General features: G+C 42.3%; 1 protein-coding gene across 2 annotated transcripts; it reads right to left on the bottom strand.

Annotated features, from left to right (window-relative positions):
- Window positions 1-237: 237 nt before the first annotated feature.
- dhx33 (DEAH (Asp-Glu-Ala-His) box polypeptide 33) lies at window positions 238-10,604 on the bottom strand (the record flags this gene model as incomplete). Of its 2 annotated transcripts, XM_012858326.3 has the most annotated exon segments (11): window positions 238-324; window positions 402-605; window positions 738-865; window positions 950-1,038; window positions 2,832-2,991; window positions 7,627-7,738; window positions 7,842-8,027; window positions 8,203-8,373; window positions 8,486-8,713; window positions 9,886-10,046; window positions 10,265-10,604. In XM_012858326.3, coding segments are annotated over 11 exon segments (1,737 nt in total), but the record flags the coding sequence as incomplete, so codon positions are not given.
- Window positions 10,605-24,506: the final 13,902 nt, after the last annotated feature.

The raw sequence follows: 24,506 nt of genomic DNA, 5'->3' as shown, positions 1-24,506 counted from the left end.
TAAAAAGACATCCTATCTAAGTTGATTTCAAAATCTCACAAGGACACAAACCAAAGAAGCTCAATCTGAACATGCAATCTTGTTCTAACAACATACATCTGCTTCACTTGTCTATTAATGAACTTCCACTTATTTATAGGTGAATTTAAATCAAACTCTTGGATGTGACTGTGATAAGTAAAGCCTACCGTCTGCACAGCTTCTCAATCTTAGTCTCAGAGAACAGCAGATTTGTACCTTCAGACAGATTTCTCTGAGCTGAGCCTGGACCTCTTTCACCAGACCCATGTTCCTGCTGTTGACAAAGTTCTCCCGACACCATTCCTACAACAGACACATTTCCAACTAGTTAGCAGCAGGCGTTTTGGATATTTCAGAAAATTCTACCCCATCATACCCACCTTGTTACCGCCGACTTTTTTGAAAGCTCTGTAGATGTTCAGCAGCGTCATATGGTCTCCTTCACTAGAAGTAAACTTCCTGCGCGTGGCAAGCACCTCTTCCCGCCGTGCCGGAGGGTTGTACAGAACCGTGTCCACTGACAGCAGAGACACGATGCTCAGAACCTCCTCAGAACAAGAGAAGTCCGGGGACAGCAGGATTGTCTGTGTCAGAGCGAACCGGATGAGGAAGCTGTAAACCACACTTGTGCATTTGGCTCACGTGGTGCTGTGTGCTACAAACGTTTGTCCATGTGTGTTTTTACTGAAAACGTTTACAACAAAGGCAAACTGTACCTTGGCATATCTGGGCTCCAGGGGGAAGCTGGCCATCTTCTTGCCCAGAGCGGTGAGGAGTACCTGCCCATCCTTCCTCTCCAAAGCTCCCAGCAGCTCCAGATGCTCCACAGCAAAGCGGATGGCCTCTGGGTAAAACACGACACTCTGACACTAACAGATCCGCAGGGTGAGCAAAGCCCAACAGGAGTTACTAATCCACAGCTTCTTACCTGGAGAAGGTTTGGACATAAAATCAAAGTTCATCACATCAGGAATGCCCAGCGCCATAAGCTGCAGCATCACACCAGCCAGGTTACACCTGCAGGACACAAACACACTGTGATGGCAAGTGACACAGGGTAAGCGCACACCCTAAAACAATTTGCTTTATCTTTAATTCACTTTAGTTATTACTTTAAATATTCCTTAATTACATTTCTTAGTTTATTCTTTTATCACCTTACAATGTTTATATGGAGTGCACACATATTAACACTGCAAGGTCAATTCAGTTTATGTTGTATTAATAATCTTTTTCTTTGTTTAAGTTACATGGGTGTTTGGCTTCCCTTTACGGATGAAAAAGGCGTGGCTAAGGGTCTGATCACTGAAGTGCAGCTGATGACCTCATTGTACTGGACCATGTGCCTCTTGCCAAGTGGGGGAGTCTTAGGGGGTGTTTAGGTTTATTTCATTGTTTGAGTTTGTAGTTATGTGGCAGCCATTTCGTTTTCCCCTATAGACCAGTTCATTGTTATTGTTTTGATCCGGGTTTTTCGCGCATGCGCGCCGGATTGGTAGGCAAAAGGCGGACGCAAACAAAGGAAACGACGAGTTCTCGGTGTATTTTTCTACTTTAGATAACGTATCACAAGATCGTTTTAAGAGTAAATTGATGGTTGATGGTATCAGATTGCCAGATCCACACAGCAAAAGCCTGAAGGGATGGAGCGCGTCTGTGAAATGCTGGCCAAGTGTTCCGTACGGCAACATATACAGCTACCTTATCACGGCAGGCCAGTACAGACGAGAGAGCATGAAAGCCATGAAACCACTGGACGACTACAATTATTTCATATCGGGACATAGGCACCAGCAACCCCCGCTACCCCATGAGGGATTAAGCAGGTCAGAAAATGGATGGATGTTCAGACATGTATGTGTAACATACGAAAGCGGAGTCGGACACAGACAGCGCCTCAGCAGAGAGGAAGACCCGCCACCGGTAGGTTATAAAAAAACATTGTTCACTAAGGATTATTTTGGTGTTTTTGTTTTATTAATCTTATTCACAGACTCATGCCAGAGCGTTTGCATACATTGTACATGTACGTATATTATTACGAAACGAACGTTTACGTCTTGACTTAAGTATATATATATCCTATTTTTTAATTTATATAATCATTTAAGTAGAACAATGACCAGTGCAAAATTAAGTTGTATTTACCAGAGATGAAGTGTAGACTGCAAATTCTGTCGTGGTATGATGGTTCCCACAGTTGATTGGGATTGTCTGCCTGCATCCTTTTCATTGAAATTATCCATTTCTTTCGTCTTTCTTCGTCCTTCGGTAAACGAAAGAAACGTACATCCGACGATTTGGAATGCCTCTGTGTGCAACCGGGAGCACAGCAAGTTGTAGGCATTGTTTAGATTCCAAAAATAAACAAACAAAAAGCACGCTCTAAATCACCAGTTTTGTCAGGGTAGTAGGTGAGAACAGTGCTGTTTTTGCCTTCCCGCAAGACCCGGATGTAGCGCGGATGTAGCTCGTGACATCACGTGTGAACTGGTCTATAGTGTGTGTCTATGGTTTAGCTAAACTAGTATTTAAGGGCCCTTGTGTGTTATTTCATTAGGTCAGTTTGGTTTGTGTCTGTCTGTGTTCAGTATTTTCAGTTGACCTCTTTTAATGGCATGTCAGTTTAATTCCCAACTCTTTTTTGTAATTTTGGGTAAATAAAACCCACTTTTTGAATCCAACACCCGTGTCCTCCACTATGTACTGCTTGGTCCTTCGACACACACGCATGGAGAAAAGCAGCACTAGGAAAACCTCTTCAATGGCTTTGACCTGAATAGTCTGAGCAGGAAGGCTCTGTGTGCTACCTCTGGATCTCAGGCACAGTCATGGGGATAAGGTTGTCAAATTCCTGTTCGGTGTAAAGCCGGTAACAGAAGCCAGCGTCCTCCCTGCCCGCCCGGCCGGCTCGCTGCCACGCCTGTGCCTTGGAAACTCGCTGAACCGCCAACACCTCCAAACCGCTGTCTGAAAGGCAAAACACATGGAAACTAATGAGGATACCGGGAAAAAAACTCCTATGTTACCCTGCCTTGCAGAAGTATTCACCCCCTTGGCTTCTGGCCTGTTGTGTTGAATTTCAACCTGTAATTTACCATATTTTTCGGACCATAAACCCCATGGGATTATATGGCAGATTAAATATTCTTCCCAAGTGTGTAAGAGTACTCCGCCTCTCAAAGTACACACCTGTCTATCCGTCTCTGGGGGGAGGACAGAGTAGTTGGAATACACTGCCCTGTTTTTAACATCAGGCCAAAATAAAGGTAACTTCTATATTAAATTAACTTACTTGGTTTATTGTTGCTAGTGCGTATTCTGGCTGCCTGACATTTATGCACTTCTAGATCAGGGGTCTGATCAGGTAGTGACACAGTGTACCGTAATGCTCCAGATGTCCATTGAGCAGAGCGGCTTTGTTGCTAACCAAAGTCGTACTTACACATTTTAACAGATTTATGAGCGCATTTTACCACATAAAAATCGGTCAGTAAGCACAACGGTAACCATATACAAAGCGCACCGGATTAAAAGGCACACTATCAATTTTTGAGAAGACTTAAGGATTTTAAGTGCACCTTGTACCATATTTTTCGGACTATTAGGTGTGCAAATTAAGCTAAATTAGATTGAAGTTCTAATTTCAGACGTGTATACGCTCCTGTTTGACAGGGAATAAAGGGGAAAACAACATCCTGTGTAAAAGTTCACTTCCTGATGTATCCTAAAATAAGATTTGTCGAAAATAAAGCGCCATTAATGATGTCGCTGTGAATAGCTAAGAAACTAAAATATGCAATTTCTAATCAGATATGGTCAAGACAGACTTTTAGGTGATCAAAACATATGATAAATTACTGGTAATTTAATACCATACACACATATTACTGATAATTTGCCTTTGTTTAATTACTTACCCATGACTAATGTTCTTCTTTTGTCATGGGTACAATCACACAGCTGGGTACTTTGCTGCTATATATATATATATATATATATATATATATATATATATATATATATATATATATATATATATATATATATATATATATATGTTGTGCCAGTTCAGACGTGACAGAAAGCGGTAACGGACTACGTTACCCACGATGCAATGTGGTCAAAATGGCCACCAACTCATGTGGTCAAAATGGCCACCAACTCCCATCACGCAACACGGCAAAATGGCCGCCGATCAAGGAAACAGCATCAATTCGGGACGTAACGGACTGCGTTACCCATGATGCAATGTGGTCAAAATGGCCACCAACTCCCATCACGCAACACGGCAAAATGCCGCCGATCAAGATAAGGTTCTATAGTGATGGCTATAAAAGCCGATCACACACGATGAGCTTCCTTCTTCCCTGGCTTTTAGCCAACCCGAGAAGACACGCACAGCTGATTCCCACGCCACGTGTTCGATTGCTCGCTGGACCGAGATTTTTCGACGCAACGGTTATTCCCTGCTTTATAACAGGAGGTCGACTTAAATAAGTACTTTTTAAATTCCCTCTGATCAAAAGACTGAGAGACGCCGCATCTCCCACTGATCGAAGAGGACCCCGCTTTTGTCTGGCCAACAAAGCGACTGTTGAACCCGGAGGAAGAAACGAAGCAGCTTCTCCCCCGTGCCGCTGCAGCCTGTGGACAACTGCGCTCGTCGAAGCGCGTCCAGAAAGCCACACTCGGAGCGCTCCGGACCAGCCCCGAGGCAACTCAAAGTAACGGGGTTTTCCCCCTTTCATTTCTGTCTCACCAACAGGGTGTTTAGAAGTGCCTGGGCAGGCGGTAGAACTTTGTAGGTGTTGGTTAATGCTTTTATTCCACGACGAAGTTGGAATTACTTTGCTGAACATTTTCTTTGTATGTGCATGCATTGTACGATTGATTTGCTGTGTTGATTTGTGATTCATCAATAACCCCGCCGTGGGTTATTGTTTCATTCCTTTCCATCTTCTTCCCTGCTTCCCCCCTCTCTCTCTTTTCGCTCTTCTTATCGATTTAATCTTTTGTCCGAGCAAGTCGCGGGCTTTGCTTTAAACTCCCAGTTAGCTACGCCCCTCGAAGCGAGGCATTACCCCATCAGCGTAAGCGTGGTTACGTCATTAGGACCTCCCCTCATACGTCATCGTAGCAGCCATCTTGGGAGGGTCACGTGTATCTGAACTGTAGGTAGCTTAGCTGAATTAGCTTTCGTAAGACATCAAAGCGTCCAGTGAGATTCCCGAAGCTGTTCTGTCTATCAATGCTGATACGTGAAATGCCGGTGTTTCGAGGGCGGTGTTAAACAACTTTGAGTTAAGTTAAGATCTGCTAACCGCTCATTTTAATCCATTGTTTATTTTGTTTTGTTCTTTATTTCCATATATATATTTTGCATGTTTTAGTTTAGTAATGAGTAAGAATTCCAAAGTTGTTTGAATCAGAGAATTACTGTAACAGGGAATTGCTTTTGGTTCAATAAAACCAACCACTGCGGAATAGACATTGTTTTGTGTTCAGTCCAATTCACAGTTGCCTGGGTATTCAGAAATCAGAGCTAACCTCCTTTGGAGTTAACATCTGACATTAATACAGAGACAATATCATTGGATGGTGATAAGGAATAAGGATTTAAACTCTAATTGCAGTTACATTGGGGTTCTCACAGCCTGCTGGATAAACCTGGTCGGTTAACAGTCCGACCTGATCATTTATTCCAGCATAAATGAGTTCATAACAGCAAGTTAACTAATGCATTAGTGGTATAAATACTTATAAGCTTATAGCTAACATCACCACCATTTGAACTATATTTGTTATAGCGACATTTTGAGTTGAATGATTTATTATTTAAATTATAATACCAAATTATAATTAATAATAATAATAAGCATATTCAACCAGCTTATGGCATAGCATATATATATATATATATATATATATATATATATATATATATATATATATATATATATATATATATATATATATATATATATATATATATATATATATATAAATTTTTTTTTTTTTTTACAAACACGGTAAAATCCTTCCTCATCCTTATCGTTGATAGGCTGCAGCCATGTCCCGAATTCCTCGTTTTCCTTCCACTTTTGTTAAAATTTGCATTTTCCCAAATCTTTCTCCGCCTCCAGCTTCTTTTCCGAACATTGTAAAAACATACGGCTTTACGATCAACCAGAAGCAGTTCAGCGCAAACACCCGGAATCAGTTATATCTGATAATATATCTGACAAAACTGTTTTCATGACCGTATTTTTTTAGATGAAAATAATGCCACTATTAATCACATTTAATGACTTTTAATGCTAATTAAGGCCTTATTTTAAAAAAATTTAATTTAATGACTATTAATGCCCCGCGGAAACCCTGAAGACGAACTCCCTAACCTCTGTGCCACGTCGCCCCACCCAAAGGGTCTCCGGGTTGGGGAGGATGTGCTGCCCCTAGTGGAGGAGTTCAAGTATCTTGGGGTCTTGTTCACGAATGAGGGGACGATGGAGCGGGAGATTGACATGCGGATTGGTGCGGCGTCTGCTGTGAAGCAGGCACTGTACCGATCCGTTGTGGTGAAGAGCTGAGTCAAACGGCGAAGCTCTCGATTTACCGGTCGATCTACGTTCCTACCGTCATCTATGGTCACGGACTTTGGGTCGTGACTGAGAGAACGAGATCCCGGATACAAGCGGCTGAAATAAGTTTTCTCCGTAGTGTGTCTGGGCTCTCCCTTAGAGATAGGGTGAGGAGCTCAGTCATCCAGGGAGGACTCAGACTACAGCCGCTGCTCCTCCACGTCGAGAGGAGCCAGTTGAGGTGGCTCGGGCATCTGGTTAGGATGCCTCCTGGACGCCTACCTGGTGAGGTGTTCCGGGCACGTCCCACAGGGAGGAGGCCCAGGGGAAGACCCAGGACACGCTGGAGGGACTATGTCTCCCGGCTGGCCTGGGAACGCCTTGGGGTTCCCCCAGAGGAGCTGGCCCAAGTGGCCGGTGAGAGGGACGTCTTGGCCTCCCTACTGAAGCTGCTACCCCCGCGACCCGACCCCGGATAAGTGGAAGAAAACGGACGGAAGCGGAACTGAAAATTGCTATATGCCTTGGTATCTACCCCCTTTGCTATGAAGCCCCTAAAAAGTTCTGGTGCAACCAAATATCTTCAAAGGCTGCATAATTAATCAGTGAAATGAGGCCCAACTGTGTTTAATCTGAGGCCTAGTCCGCACGTAGCTTGATATATAGGAAACCAAATACATTTCTATACGGTTTGTACTTTCATTAACAAACTCCGTTTTATATCTCTAAAAGCTAATAAGTCAAAAAGCTTCAGCCAAATTGGAGATTTCTAAAAACTCAGATTTTGAGCCTGTGTTCGTACGTGACAAGCCACGTATCAATACTTCTGCAAGGTGCTGAAGGTGCAGAACTGCCTTAAATAGGTTTCTAACAATTTAACTCCTTTGGAAAAATACACACATCGACCGTGTCACTTAAAGAGAGAGTCACAAGATGAACACGGGCGGAGTATAACAAGCAGAGTAGAATTACTGATCTACTGGAATTACATAAAAACATGAGGGTGACTGAAACTTCTCACCAGGATTGAATCGTTTGGCCTTCACCATCCCCGTGTCGATGACATATTTGATCCCAGAGATTGTGACCGATGTTTCAGCAATATTGGTGGAAAGGATAACCTTCCGGCAGCCCTGAACAACAACAACAAAGGAAGAACATCGACAGATATAACGGGAACTGGAATAATTCAGCGTTTACTTACTGACTTCCTGCGTGCTTTGCTGTTTGTTGTACCTTGGGTGCTGGCTGGAAGACCCTGAGCTGTTGCGCTGGGGGCAGCGACGCGTACAGAGGGATAACTACCATGGGGCCACAGCCGTCAGGAAGATGCTTGGCAATGTCTCTGCACGTCCTCGCCAAAGCCTCGATCTCCTCCTGGCCCGTCATGAACACTAAGATATCATGGGACTGTGGGGCCTCCTGTGAACAAGCAACAGGGACAGCTTGTCAAGTGGAATCATCTAACTGTGTATGCACACATCAGAACCTTCTTGTCCACAACTTCCCTACAGTATTGATGATCAGAGAGCCACAAAATAAGTGAGTTAAGACCCCCCCCCAAAAAAAAGTCCTCAATCATTTTATCAAAGACAACCTTGTGGATCTGGAAGACGGAAACGAGTGCAGCCTGCAGATAGTCCAACTGGGGCTGCTTGGTGTAGTAGATCTGGATGGGATGCTGCCTCCCCTCCAGATACAACACAGGCGACTTGTTGAAGTACTCTGAGAACAGATCCACGTCCATTGTGGCAGACATCACAATGACCTGCAGAGAGAAGCCGCTTTTCACATGTCTGAAGAGAAAGTAGGTGAGCAGATTTTTTTTTTATGATGAAGGTAAATAGTGAAACAAGAGCAGCTGACATCGCGCCGCTGACCTTCAGGGGAATCTTGCTGAGCTCCCTGCGCCGGCGCTGGACGGTCTTCACTACACCAAACAGCACGTCGGTGTGCACGGTGCGCTCGTGAGCCTCATCCAGGATCACCACGGTATAGCGCAGCAGCAATGGGTCTCCGATGGCCTCGCGCAGGAGCATCCCGTCGGTCATGAACTTCAACCTGGTCTCGGCTGAGGTGACATCTTCGAAACGCACCGTGTAGCCCACCTTAAAGCAGCAAAGTAAGAGGACCAGGAGCACTCGTTTAACGCAGTGTCGAAACATGAGGTCTGATATGAATCAGTTACAGTGCCTTGCTAAAGTATTCACACCCTTTGAAGCTTTTTCACCTTCGTCCCATTACAACCTGAAACTTTATTGCACTTGACTTCAACATACTAATATGAAGTAGTAAATGACTGGGACGTGGATGGACGACTTTCGGTTGTTTTTATTTACAAATTAAAATCCCAGAGATTTGCTGTGCATTTAAATTCAGCCCCTTTGAGTCTCCACTCTGCTGAACTACCTTTTGCTTAACATCACACCAGAGGGGCTTCTAGATTGTCTCTAAACACTTTGAACATTTAGAGATTGAACTTTTGGCCCACTTGTCTTTGTAAAAATCACAATTAAACATCAATTTGGGATTTATGTCTGCGCTTTGACTGAGCCCCCTTAAAACACATGACTTAAGCTTTGATGCAGATTTGGCCATATGTTTAAGAACATTGCCCCACCACCCCGGTCTCAGTCTGTCAGTTTTCTTCCAGGACTGGCCTGTGTTTGGTTCCCTCCAACCTTCACATCAAGTCTGACCAGCTTCGTTGTGAATAAAGCACCCCCACTCAGGCTAACAAAAAAACAAATCAAGTCAAGGCGATATTACCGTTAAAAGCCGTGTTAGCAATAGATCCAGAATTCTCTGATTCCACTCACTGTGAAACGTGCCTTCAACAGTCCCAGGGATTTTGCAGGCAGGTGACTTATCTTTGTCAGGTGTGGGTATTTGCTGCAGCAAGACTCCCATCCACCAGACTGACTATACTAGGCAAAGTGTGAGCTCGTGACACCTGAAATACAGCATGTCAAAGATTGACATGTTTGTTACGTGCTGCACAACCCAAAAGCCTGATGCTGCCAACACCATGTTAAACGGGGGGATGATGTGTTCAGGGTAATGCAGAATTTTAGTTTTCTGCCACAAAGGGTATTGAACCTTTACGCTGTATGACAGCAATGGTTTTATTAAAGGGTATCAGTGCATGGGGTGGGGGTAATATAAATGCATGCAACACTTTATAGATTGGTGCACTGCTTTGTGTTGGTCTATCACAGGGATATAATGGCTCACAGTGTGGATAGGTTTTAGCAAGGCACTTTGCGGCTCCAGTGAATACCAGCTTCCCCAGCTGAGTCCTCTTCTCCTCCGCCACCCTTCCGGCCAGGGAGATGGCAGCAACCCGGCGTGGCTGGGTGATGGCGATCAAGCCCGGCCTCCCAATACCGGCTTCATACAGGTACTGTGGAATCTGAGTGGTCTTCCCAGAGCCGGTCTCACCTAAAGGAATGGAAGGGGGGTCCCAGTTTAAAAAGAGGAACAGAGCCACAGAAACGACCATCATCTCGAGACATTCCATTAGAGCTGACGTATTTGGGTTGTTAAGCGGAAACATTCCCCCAAAGCTACAAAAAGTTACAAACAAATTAGCATTTCAGCGTGGGTTTTCCTCGGTAGTGTAGAAATGAAAGCGAACAGCGGCTCCGGCTGTGTTTTACCTATGACAATAGCGTTGTGGAGCTGTCTCAGCTCGCTCAGCAGCCGAGGTTTCGCCTGGTAGATTGGAAGCTGTTTCCTCTGGACGTCAATGGGTGCGCTCACATTTCCCTTCCTGGGCAGCAGCATTCCAGGTTTATTCTTCTCCAGGCGGAAGAACACGGACCCCGGCTTGAATTTCTTAGCCGGAGGAGGGTCGGGGTCGTGGGGCATGGTCTGGGGGAAGTGGCTGTGATAGGAGAACCTCGGCGGTTTCCTGTTTCGACGGGCAGAAATGTTGAAAAGAAAGTTTCCTTGTTCTCGTCGACGACTGGACACGCGGCGCAAGCGTCAATGCGGATGTTTTGCTACATCTGCAAAAACGTCACGCCACCACGTGGTCCGTTTTAGCGCTTGCGTTTGACGTCATAGTCTCGCACTTTCCAGTAATATCTATCTAATTGAATGTGCTTTATTTAAATATAATTCTGTTAAAACCACGAAAATAAGGGTGGGACAAAAATATGAAGGTCAATATTTAGGAACTCAGACATTAATCAATTACTCTAGATTGATATTGTATATTAAACCCTTATTACCTGATAAAATTGTGCGTTTTTTTAAACAAACGTGTTTTATCACATCCATAAAATAATAGTAATGTTTTCCCTAATGTAAAGCAATGTGCCTTTCAGTATTTTGCCTGCGCAAATTCAATTTCAATTTCTGAAATGTTCAGTACTGTCCAGCAGAGGGCGACATTGACCGTAAAACAAACTATCAATTTTACTAATGCCTCGTTTTCAGAAAAATTACTTACATTTAATCTGGATCACATTGACTGTGCTGCAAAAATGTATTTGCCCTTTAACGGATATATCCAGTATTGCGTTTTTTCTCATTCAAACTGAAAAACGCACTGATGTTTGTTCCAGATTATCACATTACACATAACACATTTTATTATGAGGCAACAAAATCAGAGCAAATATAAAATGCAGTTTTTATTTTGAAACAACGATTTATTTTATTAGGGGGAACACTCTCCAAACCAACCTAACCCTGTCTGAAGAGATTATTCCCCTTGAAACTGTTTTGCTCCCCCATGGCACTACAACCATACACTATCACCACTGATATTCTCTCTCCTAGGAATGATATAATTACTCACACCTTCAAAAAAGTAACACTTTTCTTTTGTCAGTCCTCAAAATATGTTTCCAATAATTTAATTTCAAACTAAGTTAACTTTTTAAAGCTTTGTTGTTTCTTCTCTGAATCGTTAATTAGATTTTCTTGCCATCCCTTCTCTCCATTCGGTAATAAGCCATTTGAACTAATCTCTGTTTGTGGAACTGTGTCCCATGGGATCTTGGCTCTACCATTTTGCACCACCATTGACTTTAGTAATGCTACTCAACATATACAGCCTTGTCACCATTCCTGTCATTTGATAATAGTATTTAGGGGAGAAATGTATGAAGGCAGATTTGTGTCTTTATTATTCAATCAAAAAAAAAGGTTGCTTCAATCAAAAAATATATTCTCAATTAAAAAAAACTTCACTTCAATTAAAAAAAAAAACTTTTCAATCAAAGAAAAAAAGTATTTGAATCCAAAAATATATTTGAGACTCAAAAAATACATTTGAACACTGATTTTCTTTGATTGAAAATGTTTTGTTTGATAGAAGTCCGTTTTTTTTTTCTTTGTTTTTTTTTGAAGCAACGTTTTTAATTGAAGTAGCATTGTTTTTTGATTGGACCATATAATGGGTAGGACATTTGTGTCTTTATCATTCAATCAAAAAATAAGTTGCTTCAAACAAACAAACAAGAGAATCAATAAAAAAAGTCACTTCAATGAAAAGATAAACGTTTTCAATCATAGAAAATAGTTTTTGAATGCAAATAAAATATTTGAGACTCCAAAAATTGCATTTTAACACTTTTTTTATTGAAAATGTTTTCTTTGATTGAAGTAATCTTTTTTGCGCTTGGGGTATACATGGGTAGGACATTTGTGTCTTAATCATTCAATTCCAAAAAAGTGGTTTCAATCAAAAAAAATATTTTCAATAAAAAAAAATGTTTAAATGCAAAAAAAAAATTACCCGTCAATAAAAAAAGTATTGAGGAGAATGTGTTTTTTCGTTGTTTTTGTTTTTTTTATTTGAAGAGAAAAACAATTTGAAGTTCAAATTGTTCCGATTAAATAACTTTTTTTTAAGAGAAAAAAGTTTTAAAGTTCTGTTTTTTTTGATTGAATCTTTTTTTTTTGTTGAAGTGAAAAAAGTTTTGAAGTTCAGATATTTTCGTTTGAATCACTTTTTTTGAGAGACAGCAGGCTCAATTTGTGGCAGCGGCATCTGACCTCTTGAGTTACCTCAAAGTCCTCTTAATCTTTTGCCTGAAACAGTTTTGGTCATGCACTACTCAAACAGCTTCAATGAAATGATAGAGGCCTTTCTGACCCTGAAATCTTGAACAAAACACTGAAAGTCAGACGTCTTCTTTCTGACAACTCAGTAGAGGGGTAGTGGTTCTGGTGTAATCAGAGATGTCTACAGTAGCTTCTGGGCAGAGTTTTACGAACGTTGTACGCTTGGAACAACTTTCAAAGTGCCGTTTCTTAGACATGATTTCTGTGCTGCCACTTGGAAAGCAGTCGGGAGAATTCTTCTGAAAGGATTTCAAGATTGCCAGTATTTGCCAATTAAACTTGCCCCTCCTTTCCTTGAGGAGATGTTTTATGGGGAGGTACACAGTGATCTGACAAGAAGCTTTCTGATGTATGTGAGCACACAAGAACAAGATGTCCTCAAGCATGCATTAGATCATTTTGACACTGTTGATGATGATGACCTTCTTGAAGTTCTTGACAGATATGAATGTAGGAAGAGAGTCACTGCTGCTACTCTTCCAGACATCTTGGCTGAAATATCTCACAAGGAACTTGTGCAGAAACCAATGTTTGTCATCGACTGCTGGAGGGAGGTCACACAGCCACTGATTCATCTAAAATCTGGGGAACTGACCAAAATGTATAATGATTTCAAACCCACCCCAAAGAGAGTAGTAGGAATATTAAACTTTCCTGCAGAGATGACATCCAAGCAGACAGAAGTGGCACAGCACCTGAAAAGATACGTCAGGGAGCTTAACGAGGAAAAGCTAGGAAGATTTTTGAGGTTCTGCACTGGCTCTGATTTATTGTTATCTGGAATAATTGAGGTTGAGTTTACAGTTCAGACCAGCTTCACAAGAAGGCCAATTGGACACACATGTGGGATGCTCCTAGAACTGTCTGACAGCTATGATAGTTTTCCTGATTTCCGCAGTGAGTTCAATTCCATTCTAGAGAGCAACGTCTGGGTAATGGATATTGTGTAGGCAGAAGTTATGTCCAAATTCTTTTACTTTTGAATAGAGTAGCAATATTATTCTCACAAAAACACAATCATTAAAGGAATAACTATGTTGTTTGTATAAACACACATTATGCCATACACATGCTTGATAACAAAAAAAAGCTTGTGCTATGATGCTCACTATTCGCTTTCTCAATTTTACAGAAACTGAGTGAATGTTCAAGCTATGGTTTATACAGAATGGCTGGAATGTTACACATTGAATGTTGCATTCACTTTCTTTCCCAAAGAGTTCACATAATGCCTATCACCACCAGCCAGATCTCTCAATATTTCACAGTATAAATAGTTTATAAACGTGGTGTCTAGGTTCTTGCCACTGCTTGAAGAAAACCCTGACAACTGTGAATAGACAAAGATTTACCAAACAATAATTATGTGAACTCATTGGGAAAGGAAGTGAATGTAGATTGTAACAAACAGCCGTTTGTTACATCTAAGAATGAACATTTAACTTTGTATTTAAGCACTTTATTTAGCACTTTAGATAGCATACAGCACTTTAAGGATGCATATTTGCACATTTAAGAAATAATTGCACACAGTTGCTTGTATAAATGTTTATTGAATGCATTTCCTTTTTCCTGGTTTTAGATCCAGTGGCACTGCAGCACTTTAAAGTAGAGTGGTTGGGCCCTGGAGAAGAAGGGTGACAAAATTAGAACATCAACATGTGTGCAATATCTATTTTATCCTTAGTGTTGTATGTGTAAGTGTGTAAGTGAAATGTTTGGTTTGTACTCACCTTGTCCTTGTGTCCAGGTCCGTCCCCTAAAAGAGGCCGGGGCGGAAACAACTTCCTTAAGAAGGTTCCGGACTGGACCAAGGCAGGGAAATGTATAGGGGAGCCAAGTTTAGCTTTTTATATGGTTATGAGGTTTCTATTTATCTTTGGTGTTTGGTTTAGGATTTTATGTAGATAGCTTGGGGTTTTACATGGTTTATGGTTGTTGTTATGGTTTATTGAGGGTTTTAGATAGTTTTAGGAAGTCATCTTTAAATGTACACCCCTGGGAGAGTTTTATGGTTTTTACCAGTTAGTCAGACAGTATTTAAAGGCGCCTGTTTCATCATTTACTGTGCTGCTGCTGGAGAAGACACATTGCTCTCTCAACCTCCTTTGCACTTTGTAAATAGGTGGTAGAAAAAACAAATAATTAAAAATTGTGGACCACGACATCTCTGCCTCTGCATCAATCCTTCCACACCCCACGTACTCCAACCTCTTAAGGCCAGCCACGTGACAATTGGTGTCAGGAGTGCTCCCTTGCTGTGGAGAGAAGAAGATGAAGAGAGGTGGACGAAGGACCCCGGAAGAGCCAGACGATGGAGTGTTGGCCGAACCCGAAGGAGCAAGTGCAAGTGGTCCCAAAGACAAATTGGAGGAGCTGGCAAGCATGATGAGGTTGCTAATTGACTCCCAAGCTGCAAGGGACAAAGTGGTGGAAAAAGACAGGTCCACGCAAGAACAGCGCTGGAAGAGCATGCAAAACAAAGTCCAGCAGATCCAGCAGCAGGTAATGGAGATGCAGTCAGACCGATCAGCACATCGAGAGGACAGGCCATTGGAGCCGGAGGTTCCATGTGATGGTGACATAGAGTCTGAGCCGGAGTACCAGTACAGGCCCCAGAGGGAGCCCAAGCTGCATCCACTGTCCCCTGATGATGACATCGAACACTTCCTCACTTCCTTTGAAAGAATGGCCCAGTTGTGTCAATGGCCATGGACTGAGTGGGCGGTTCGTTTGGTCCCTCTGCTTACAGGCAAAGCCAGAAGTGCCTACGTTCAGATGGACATGAGAGACTCTGATGACTACGACAAGGTCAAAGAAGCCATCTTGGCCAGGTACGAGATCACAGAGGAAACTTATCGTCGTCGATTCAGATCACTGAAGATTGAGCCTGATGAGACGCCGCGAGAGCTGTATGTTCGTCTGAAGGACCTCGTCACCAGATGGATCAAGCCGGAAAGAAGTACAGTGAAAGAAATCTGTGAGAAGTTGATACTGGAACAGTTCCTGCGGATGGTCAGCCCCGAGCTGGAGATCTGGATCTGGGAACACGACCCCAATTCTGCTGAAGAAGCCGCTCGCCTTGCTGAGACCTTTACATCCGCACGGAGGGGGACAAGAACTACCTACTACGGCCGAGAACCTCGCCAAACCCTACCAAGTAAGTCTGTTGGGGGTCATAAGGTGTGTGGTCTGGGTCAGAGTAACAGCGGTAGTAAGCCATCTCCATATCCCCATCATTTTCGCCCAGCTAAAAAGCCTGCTAGAATGGCACAAGAGGTCAGGTGCTATAACTGTAATAGGTTTGGTCACACCCAACACTTTTGCCCCGCTTTGAAAACCAATCAGTCTTTACTTTGTTCTGTGCCTAGGCCAGCAACCAGACAGTGTTCAGAGTGTTCAGAAGTCAGTGCGTACAACACCAGTGCTTATTAATGGCCATAGTACGGAAGCACTATTAGATTCTGGTTGTTGTCAGACAGTAATCTTGTCTAATTTGGTTCCATCTGAGTGTCAGTCCTTAGACAAGACCCCATTAGTCTGCATTCATGGAGATGAACATTCTTACCCGACAGCTGAGATTTATTTGACTGTTGGAGGACAAACCTATTTGCTCACAGTCGCTCTAGCCAAAAGCTTACCTTATCCAGTCATTCTTGGTAATGACATTCCCACACTGTCAGATCTCATTATCCAGGCAGAAGGTAACCAGCTTGAGGTGTTGGAGCCCAATGTAATTTCCAATCCTACAGAATCCACACATGCTCCGGCAAAACATTGCAATGTACTTACTAGAGACCAAATTGCCAGGGGTGTGTTGGAGGAACTACCATTTTTTGATGTGGAGTTAGATTCCGAGCCAGGCAAGACGAGAAAGTCCAAGGCCCAAAAGAGAAGGGATAAATTTGTTGGCACGCAACAGGAGAAAGAGGAGCTCTCGAAACCACTAAATCCTGTGGAGTTCTGCATCCCTGCAGATTTGGGGGCTCTGCAGAAACAGGACCCCATTCTTAAGCCCTGGTTTGACAAGGTCTCTCAGCAGGCGGAAGTCAAGAGAATTAGCTGTTGGGAGAATGCCAGCTACATCATAGAAAATGGTCTCCTTTATCAAATTAAAGACAAAAACAAAGCGCTGGCTTTACCAGAGAAGTATAGAGTGAAAGTTATAGAGCTTGGTCACTCTATTCCATGGGCAGGCCTTTCAAAAAACATTAAGAAGAATTGCTAGCCGTTTTGTTTGGCCTGGCATGTATGCTCAGATCTCAAAATTTTGTAGTTCTTGTAAAACCTGACAGCTAACCTCGGGAAAGGGTGTAGCACAGGCCCAGTTGCAGCCTTTGCCAATTATTGGCACACCTTTTGAAAGAATCGGTATGAACATTGTTGGCCCCCTAGAGAGAAGCTCCACGGGCAATCGTTACATTTTGGTGATTTGTGACTATGCTACACGGTATCCTGAAGCCTTCCCACTTCGGTCCATAAAAGCTAAGCAAATTGCCAATTGTCTGCTTCAGCTCTTCGCACGGGTGGGGGTTGTCAAAGAAATACTCACTGATTGTGGTACAAATTTTTTGTCCAAACTTCTCCAACAAGTCTATTTGCTTTTGGGGGTAAAGGGAATTAGGACCACCCCTTATCATCCCCAAACAGACGGGTTGGTTGAGCGTTACAACCAGACACTCAAAAGTATGCTGCGCAAGTTTGTGTCTTCAACAGGAAAAGACTGGGACCAGTGGCTGCCCTATCTACTATTTGCATACAGGGAAGTCCCGCAGTCATCAACGGGTTTCTCACCGTTTGAACTGTTATATGGACGCCAGGTGAGAGGGCCTCTGGACTTGCTAAAAGACCACTGGGAGCAAACTGAGTCCAAAGGAGACAACATTGTGGCATATGTTCTCAAAATGAGAGAGAGGCTGGAGGCAATGACAACTCTGGCACAGGCAAACCTGAAGGCAGCACAGAGACGGCAGAAAACCTGGTACGACCAGAAGGCAAAGGACCGAGCCTTTACCCCAGGTCAAAAGGTACTGTTACTTTTACCAACCAGTAACAATAAATTGCTTGCTAAATGGCATGGGCCATATGAGATTACAAAAAAGCTTAGCAATGTTACATATCAATTATACATGCCTGAAAGAAACAAGAAACACCAGGTTTTCCATATAAATCTACTAAAAGAGTTTCAAGCCCACCAGGAGCCTTTACAGCAGTTGTTGGTACGAGCTGTACAGGATGAGGAGGTGACCGAAAGGTTTTTTCCCACCCCTGTCGTGGAGTCTGTTGCCATTGACCTGTCTCATCTCTCTCCCCCTCAGCAGGAGGAAATAAAACCTCTGCTTGATCCAGAGTTGTTTCAGGAAACCCCTGGTTTCACTTCAATGGTGCAGCACAGGATTCGACTAAAAAAGGATGCTCCAGTGAGACAGAGAAGCTATCGCATTCCTGAGCGGTTGGGGCCATTGCTGAAGAAAGAAATTGAATTAATGTTGGAGCTTGGAATTATTGAGGTCTCTAAAAGTGAGTGGTGTAGTCCTGTTGTTCTGGTCCCCAAAAAGGATGGCTCACTACGGTTCTGCATTGATTTTAGGTACCTGAATGCAGTATCAAACTTCGACCCTTACCCAATGCCCCGCATTGATGATTTGTTGGAGCGAGTCGGGAGTGCAACCTTCATAACCACGCTGGATCTCTCCAGAGGCTACTGGCAAGTGGCACTGGCACCAGAAGCAAGAGATCTGACTGCTTTCCGAACCCCTTTTGGTTTCTACCAATTCCGGGTGATGCCGTTCGGCCTGCAGGGGGCCCCAGCTACTTTTCAGAGACTCATGGACTATGTGTTGAGAGATGTCTCTGAATTTTCTGCTGCCTACCTGGATGATGTGGTTGTCTATAGTCGATCCTGGAAAGAACATCTTCACCACCTCCAGGAGGTCCTGCAGAGAATTCGTGAAGCTGGACTCACCATTAACCCCCGTAAAGTTGCAGTGGCCTACAGGGAAGTTGAGTACCTGGGATACACCATTGTTTTTGGCAGGATCAAGCCGCAGGTGGAGAAGATGGAGGCCATCAGAGCGTTTCCAATTCCCACCACCAAAAGGAAGGTCAGAGGATTCATTGGCTTGGTCGGGTGGTACAGGAAGTTTATCCCGCAGTTTGCGGAGAGAACAGCTGTCCTGAATGACCTGACTAAAAACTCAGCCCCCAACAAAGTTTGCTGGACCGATACGTGTGATAAGGCTTTCAGAGATCTGAAGGAGGCCATTTGCACTCGGCCTGTCCTCCACAGCCCTGATTTTGACCAGCCCTTCATCCTTCAGACCGATGCTTCGGGGAGGGGGCTAGGAGCGGTCCTCCTACAGGAGAAGGATGGAGAAAGAAGACCGGTTGTGTTCCTCAGTCGCCGCTTGCTGGACCGGGAGACAAGATACTCAACTATAGAGAAGGAGTGTCTTGCAATGAAGTTGGCCATTGATTCACTGCGGTACTACCTCCTTGGGCGTCCCTTCATCCTCGAGACTGACCATCGGGCACTTCAATGGTTGCACCGCATGAGAGATGCCAACACCCGCATTGCAGGATGGTACCTGTCCCTGCAGCCCTATAACTTCACCGTGCAGTACCAACCTGGCAAGACTAACACTGTGGCAGACTGTCTGTCCCGAGTTGCTGAAGACTGAGGCTTCGTCTTCCCGAGAAGAGGGGGGAAATGTAACAAACAGCCGTTTGTTACATCTAAGAATGAACATTTAACTTTGTATTTAAGCACTTTATTTAGCACTTTAGATAGCATACAGCACTTTAAGGATGCATATTTGCACATTTAAGAAATAATTGCACACAGTTGCTTGTATAAATGTTTATTGAATGCATTTCCTTTTTCCTGGTTTTAGATCCAGTGGCACTGCAGCACTTTAAAGTAGAGTGGTTGGGCCCTGGAGAAGAAGGGTGACAAAATTAGAACATCAACATGTGTGCAATATCTATTTTATCCTTAGTGTTGTATGTGTAAGTGAAATGTTTGGTTTGTACTCACCTTGTCCTTGTGTCCAGGCCCGTCCCCTAAAAGAGGCCGGGGCGGAAACGACTTCCTTAAGAAGGTTCCGGACTGGACCAAGGCAGGGAAATGTATAGGGGAGCCAAGTTTAGCTTTTTATATGGTTATGAGGTTTCTATTTATCTTTGGTGTTTGGTTTAGGATTTTATGTAGATAGCTTGGGCTTTTACATGGTTTATGGTTGTTGTTATGGTTTATTGAGGGTTTTAGATAGTTTTAGGGTGTCATCTTTAAATGTACACCCCTGGGAGAGTTTTATGGTTTTTACCAGTTAGTCAGACAGTATTTAAAGGCGCCTGTTTCATCATTAACTGTGCTGCTGCTGGAGAAGACACATTGCTCTCTCAACCTCCTTTGCACTTTGTAAATAGGTGGTAGAAAAAACAAATAATTAAAAATTGTGGACCACGACATCTCTGCCTCTGCATCAATCCTTCCACACCCCACGTACTCCAACCTCTTAAGGCCAGCCACGTGACATAGATACATTTAATGGTTAAGGATTAGTGATGTATTTTCCATGGGTCATTTGCAAATTCCTTGTGGAAGGTTTTATAATTAATGGCTGCCTTTCTACACTTTAAAAGTTAGTAATACATTTTTTTGAGAAATTGTGTAGTTGACTCATTTTTTTTTAAAGATTTATCTGAAAAAAATTATCAGAGAAAGATTTGAAATGTTTATTCTGTGCCAATGGGCTTTAACTACATACAGTACTTTCACTCAGACACAATGCCCACCCAGATACAAGTTTGAGGTACTTTAAATAAGAATTACAAATACATGCTACAGAGGAAAATAGTTTCACAGCTTACAAGGGGATTTTTATTTATCATGAAAACATTTAGATTATATACCAACAGTACTTTTTTCTAATGATACAAACTTGTACTTAAGTTATATTTTCAAATAACTGATATTCAGTGGGTTTATACTATTTTTACAAAGTAAAGGGTGTGAGTTCACCTCCTTCTCAGGCAGATCCAGTACGGGAAGGTAATTATTAATGTTACAACAATTCAAAGATTTCCCAGTATCAAATTTCTTAATAATGAATACAATTCTGCTGCAGCATATGCATCTGTAAGAGCTTCCCAGCCATTTTCGTCCATAAGGAGGATGCAAAGCTCAAAAACAGTTTCATCACAGGGGTACTGCCCTTTTGGGGTGCACTCCTCCCTGCAAACAGCTATATCCTCCTCCAGAACAGGTTGGAGTTTGTCTTCTGCTGCTTACAGCTGTGGCATGCTGAACATTAGAATAGGGCGTCCTCCAGGTGTTCCATGGGCGGGCCTTGTTCTTATTAGGTACGAATTCCATGTTCTTACAGCCTTGTCCAGTTCATCCTATAACAATAAATATTCAATTAAAATGGTTGCCACCAACAAGACCCCTTGTTATAGGATAATTTATTTTAGCAAAATATAGACTGACATAAAATACAAAAGCCAGCACAATAGGTATTTTGACAATTACAAAGTATTTGAAGATATTGCTGCTGGGAGTGAATATTGAATTTGATTTGTTCAAAGTAAACTATGTACATCACTGTGACAGTGTCACTTAAACAGTCATTTAGAAATTACCTGGATAAGGTTGAGAAAGCAGAATTGTATCAGGTTTCTGTCCAAGAAGCTGCCTGTGAAATAGCCATCATCTCTCATGGTTTTAAAAATGTCCATCCAAAATTGCACACTCTGCTTACGTAAAACTCCCCACCATGACTCAATCTGTTGATTTGCCGTGCTGCAACCGTAAATAAAGCTTCCTTCTCCTGCATAATGGTCCTGGTGATTCCTCCGTAAGAACATCTGCATTTCTCTGACATGCCCATTTTCCGTACCTTGGTCGGCTCGCACCTGCTGTGGGCAGCCTCCAATACATGTCACTGTGTTAATGAAGTAGTCCGCGATCACCTTTGGGTCACTGTTAGAGTAATGGGCTTCTATCCACATAATGTGCCGACTAAATCTGTCAATGCAGCCATTGATTGCTATGCCAAACGGCTTAAGTTTATCATATGAATCCATATGCCACAGAGCATTGGGCCCCCTGCTGGTGTACTGCTGACGTCGGAGACGCCGTGCTCGTCGGAGTTCCACTCCCTCGGGATCCAAAATCTTGATAATCATCCCCATTTTGTTTTGAGAAACAACAATCCCTCTTTGAATGGCACGCAGATATAACCACCGATAGCCTTGTAGGCGACCGCTACCAGACAGCTCTTCTTCCACGAAAGAGGCAATTTCTTCTGGATCCGTTTGGTTCTTTCTTCGATACAGACAAAGACGTTTGCCCAGTCATTTTAAAGTTCTGATGCTGATAATAATTTGATGCTGGTGTGCTAAAAGACTTAATATTTCCTTATTTGTGAAACCGATTCCAAAGTATAACTTCACAAGATGCTCAATATTCCTCATTTTAGGGAAGACAGTGCTTCTTGTAAGAGTTGTCATAAAATACAACTTTTTTTCTCATAATATTATGACTTTATTCTCATAATGTTGCAACTTTATTCTCGTTTTATTATGACTTTATTCTCATAATGTTGCGACTTTATTCTCATATTATGACTTTATTCTCATAATATTATGACTTTATTCTCGTAATATTATGACTTTATTCTCATAATGTTGCGACTTTATTCTCATAATATTATGACTTTATTCTCGTGATATTATGACTTTATTCTCGTAATATTATGACTTTATTCTCATAAAGTTACGACTTTATAATGTTACAACATTATTCTCATAATGTTATGACTTTATTCTCGTATTAAAAAAAAACAAAAAACTTCTCTAGCCTGGCCCTAATACTCACGCGGCAGAAGGGTAGCAAAAATCACATGTGTAAAGAGAGCCAACCGAAAAACCGCTTGACTTGTAACCTATGATTTGTCTGTATTTCTGGGTCTTGAAGCGAAAATACTTCAGACACAAGTGTCTCTGTGTGCTTACAGGTTGATTTACACATTTGCAAATCTTAGCACACATTTTTAAATTCCAGTACACATTTGCAGATCTGAATACAGATTTGTGGATTTTTTACACATTTGCAAATCTTAGTAAACATTTGCAAATCTGAATACAGATTTGTGGATTTTTTTTACACATTTGCAAAACGGATTACACACAAGTAGTTTTACACATTTGCAGATTGTTGTACAGACACACAAATCTCCTCACACATTTACACATTTATTTACACATTTTCAAATCTCACTGCACACACACAAATCTAGATACAGACACACAACTCTCCACACACATTTGCAAATGTTAAAGCTACTATTTTGGCTCCATACTACGCACTCACACCACTGATCTCTATTTATTCCCTGGATTGCTGATTCGCCGTTGGTAGTACACTCACTGTGAAGCCACCAGCCGCCATATTGGTACTCCCAATTTTCTTCCAGTAACTAGGGAATACGTGCGCTACAGCATCGAATAACGAGGATTTTCTCATGTTTAGGGTGGGCTTAAAACTTTTAAAATATCAAATGCCGTATACTTTTATGTCATGTACTAATACTATCAAGTACTGAGAAAGTCATGTGCTGAAATATTTTGCATGTTATTTATACACACACACACACACACACACACACACACACACACACACACACACACACACACACACACACACACACACATAACTATATACTTGATAGTGTTAGTACATCCACTCCACTGACTGTTTAATTACCTGTGAAATTTTTTCCCACAGCCAGAAAACTGCTTGTTGTTGCAGCCAAATCCTATGGGATTCTGTGAGAGTAGGGAGGAGCAAGATGGCGGCCAGTGACTTCAGTTTTTCGGGTCAACCAGCAATCCAGTGAATAAATAGAGATCAGTGACTCACACTCTCAGCGGAAACGCGCATTTGAGGGGCACAAGGGTGGAAGTGTGAGTATTGAGACAGGGCCTATATTGTCTATAGGTAGAAGCCCCATGAACTGGTGCTGAGCTGACGTTTCAGCGCGGCCGCCTTTTTAGATGGGTTTCACAGGTGCCCCCAGTGCATTTAGTTGTACTGAGGATGCTGTTTGCCCAGGTAAACATAACTCCCTGAAATTTTACCTGATTTTCCCATGGTTTGCTCTGTTACAAACGGTAGAAATGTGGTTATCATACAGGATGTTGTCACACATAAAGAAAAAAATGTTTTAATGCTGAAATACGTTGTTTAAACAACATATTTCATACATTTATGCTCTTTACCAGGCAGATATATGGAATATTATTGTATAAATACGTGCTTTCATGCTGAAATACTTTGTTTTATGCTCTTAAATGGTATGGTATTACATATCAATACATGTATGAATACATTTTATATTTTAATAAAGAAACAAGTTGCTTTATTGATTTAAATCTATTTCACTCTCACTTGTATAAGCCCGAGCCTTCTCTAAACACCAACAATAATTTCTTTATATTTTTGCGTGCTGTACATGCTTACACACAGGGTTTTTTTAGGCCTGGAAAAGTGTTGTCATTCCAGTGTCTTACACTACCCTGCTTACAAATAGGACTGGAGCTTAAATCCTTGAAAAAGAATGGTTTTGCACAGCTCTTTGCAGAAAGCTGTAGAAAATACGGGTAAAGCTGCGTTTACACCGGATAACTTATATGGCAGCATTGGCGTTGGAGAGACCTATCCAAGATGGCGGCGACGCAGGCTACGCACCAGCACGTAATGAGGCGTCTACGTACTATGGCTATAACTCTCGGCGCAAAAACACAGCTACCCAACCAGCT

The sequence above is a fragment of the Fundulus heteroclitus genome, unplaced genomic scaffold, assembly GCF_011125445.2.
Source record: "Fundulus heteroclitus isolate FHET01 unplaced genomic scaffold, MU-UCD_Fhet_4.1 scaffold_463, whole genome shotgun sequence".
In the NCBI taxonomy this organism is placed as follows: Eukaryota; Metazoa; Chordata; class Actinopteri; order Cyprinodontiformes; family Fundulidae; genus Fundulus; species Fundulus heteroclitus.
The sequence above is the reverse complement of the archived record's forward strand: the minus strand, read 5'-3'. Positions and strand labels throughout refer to the sequence as shown.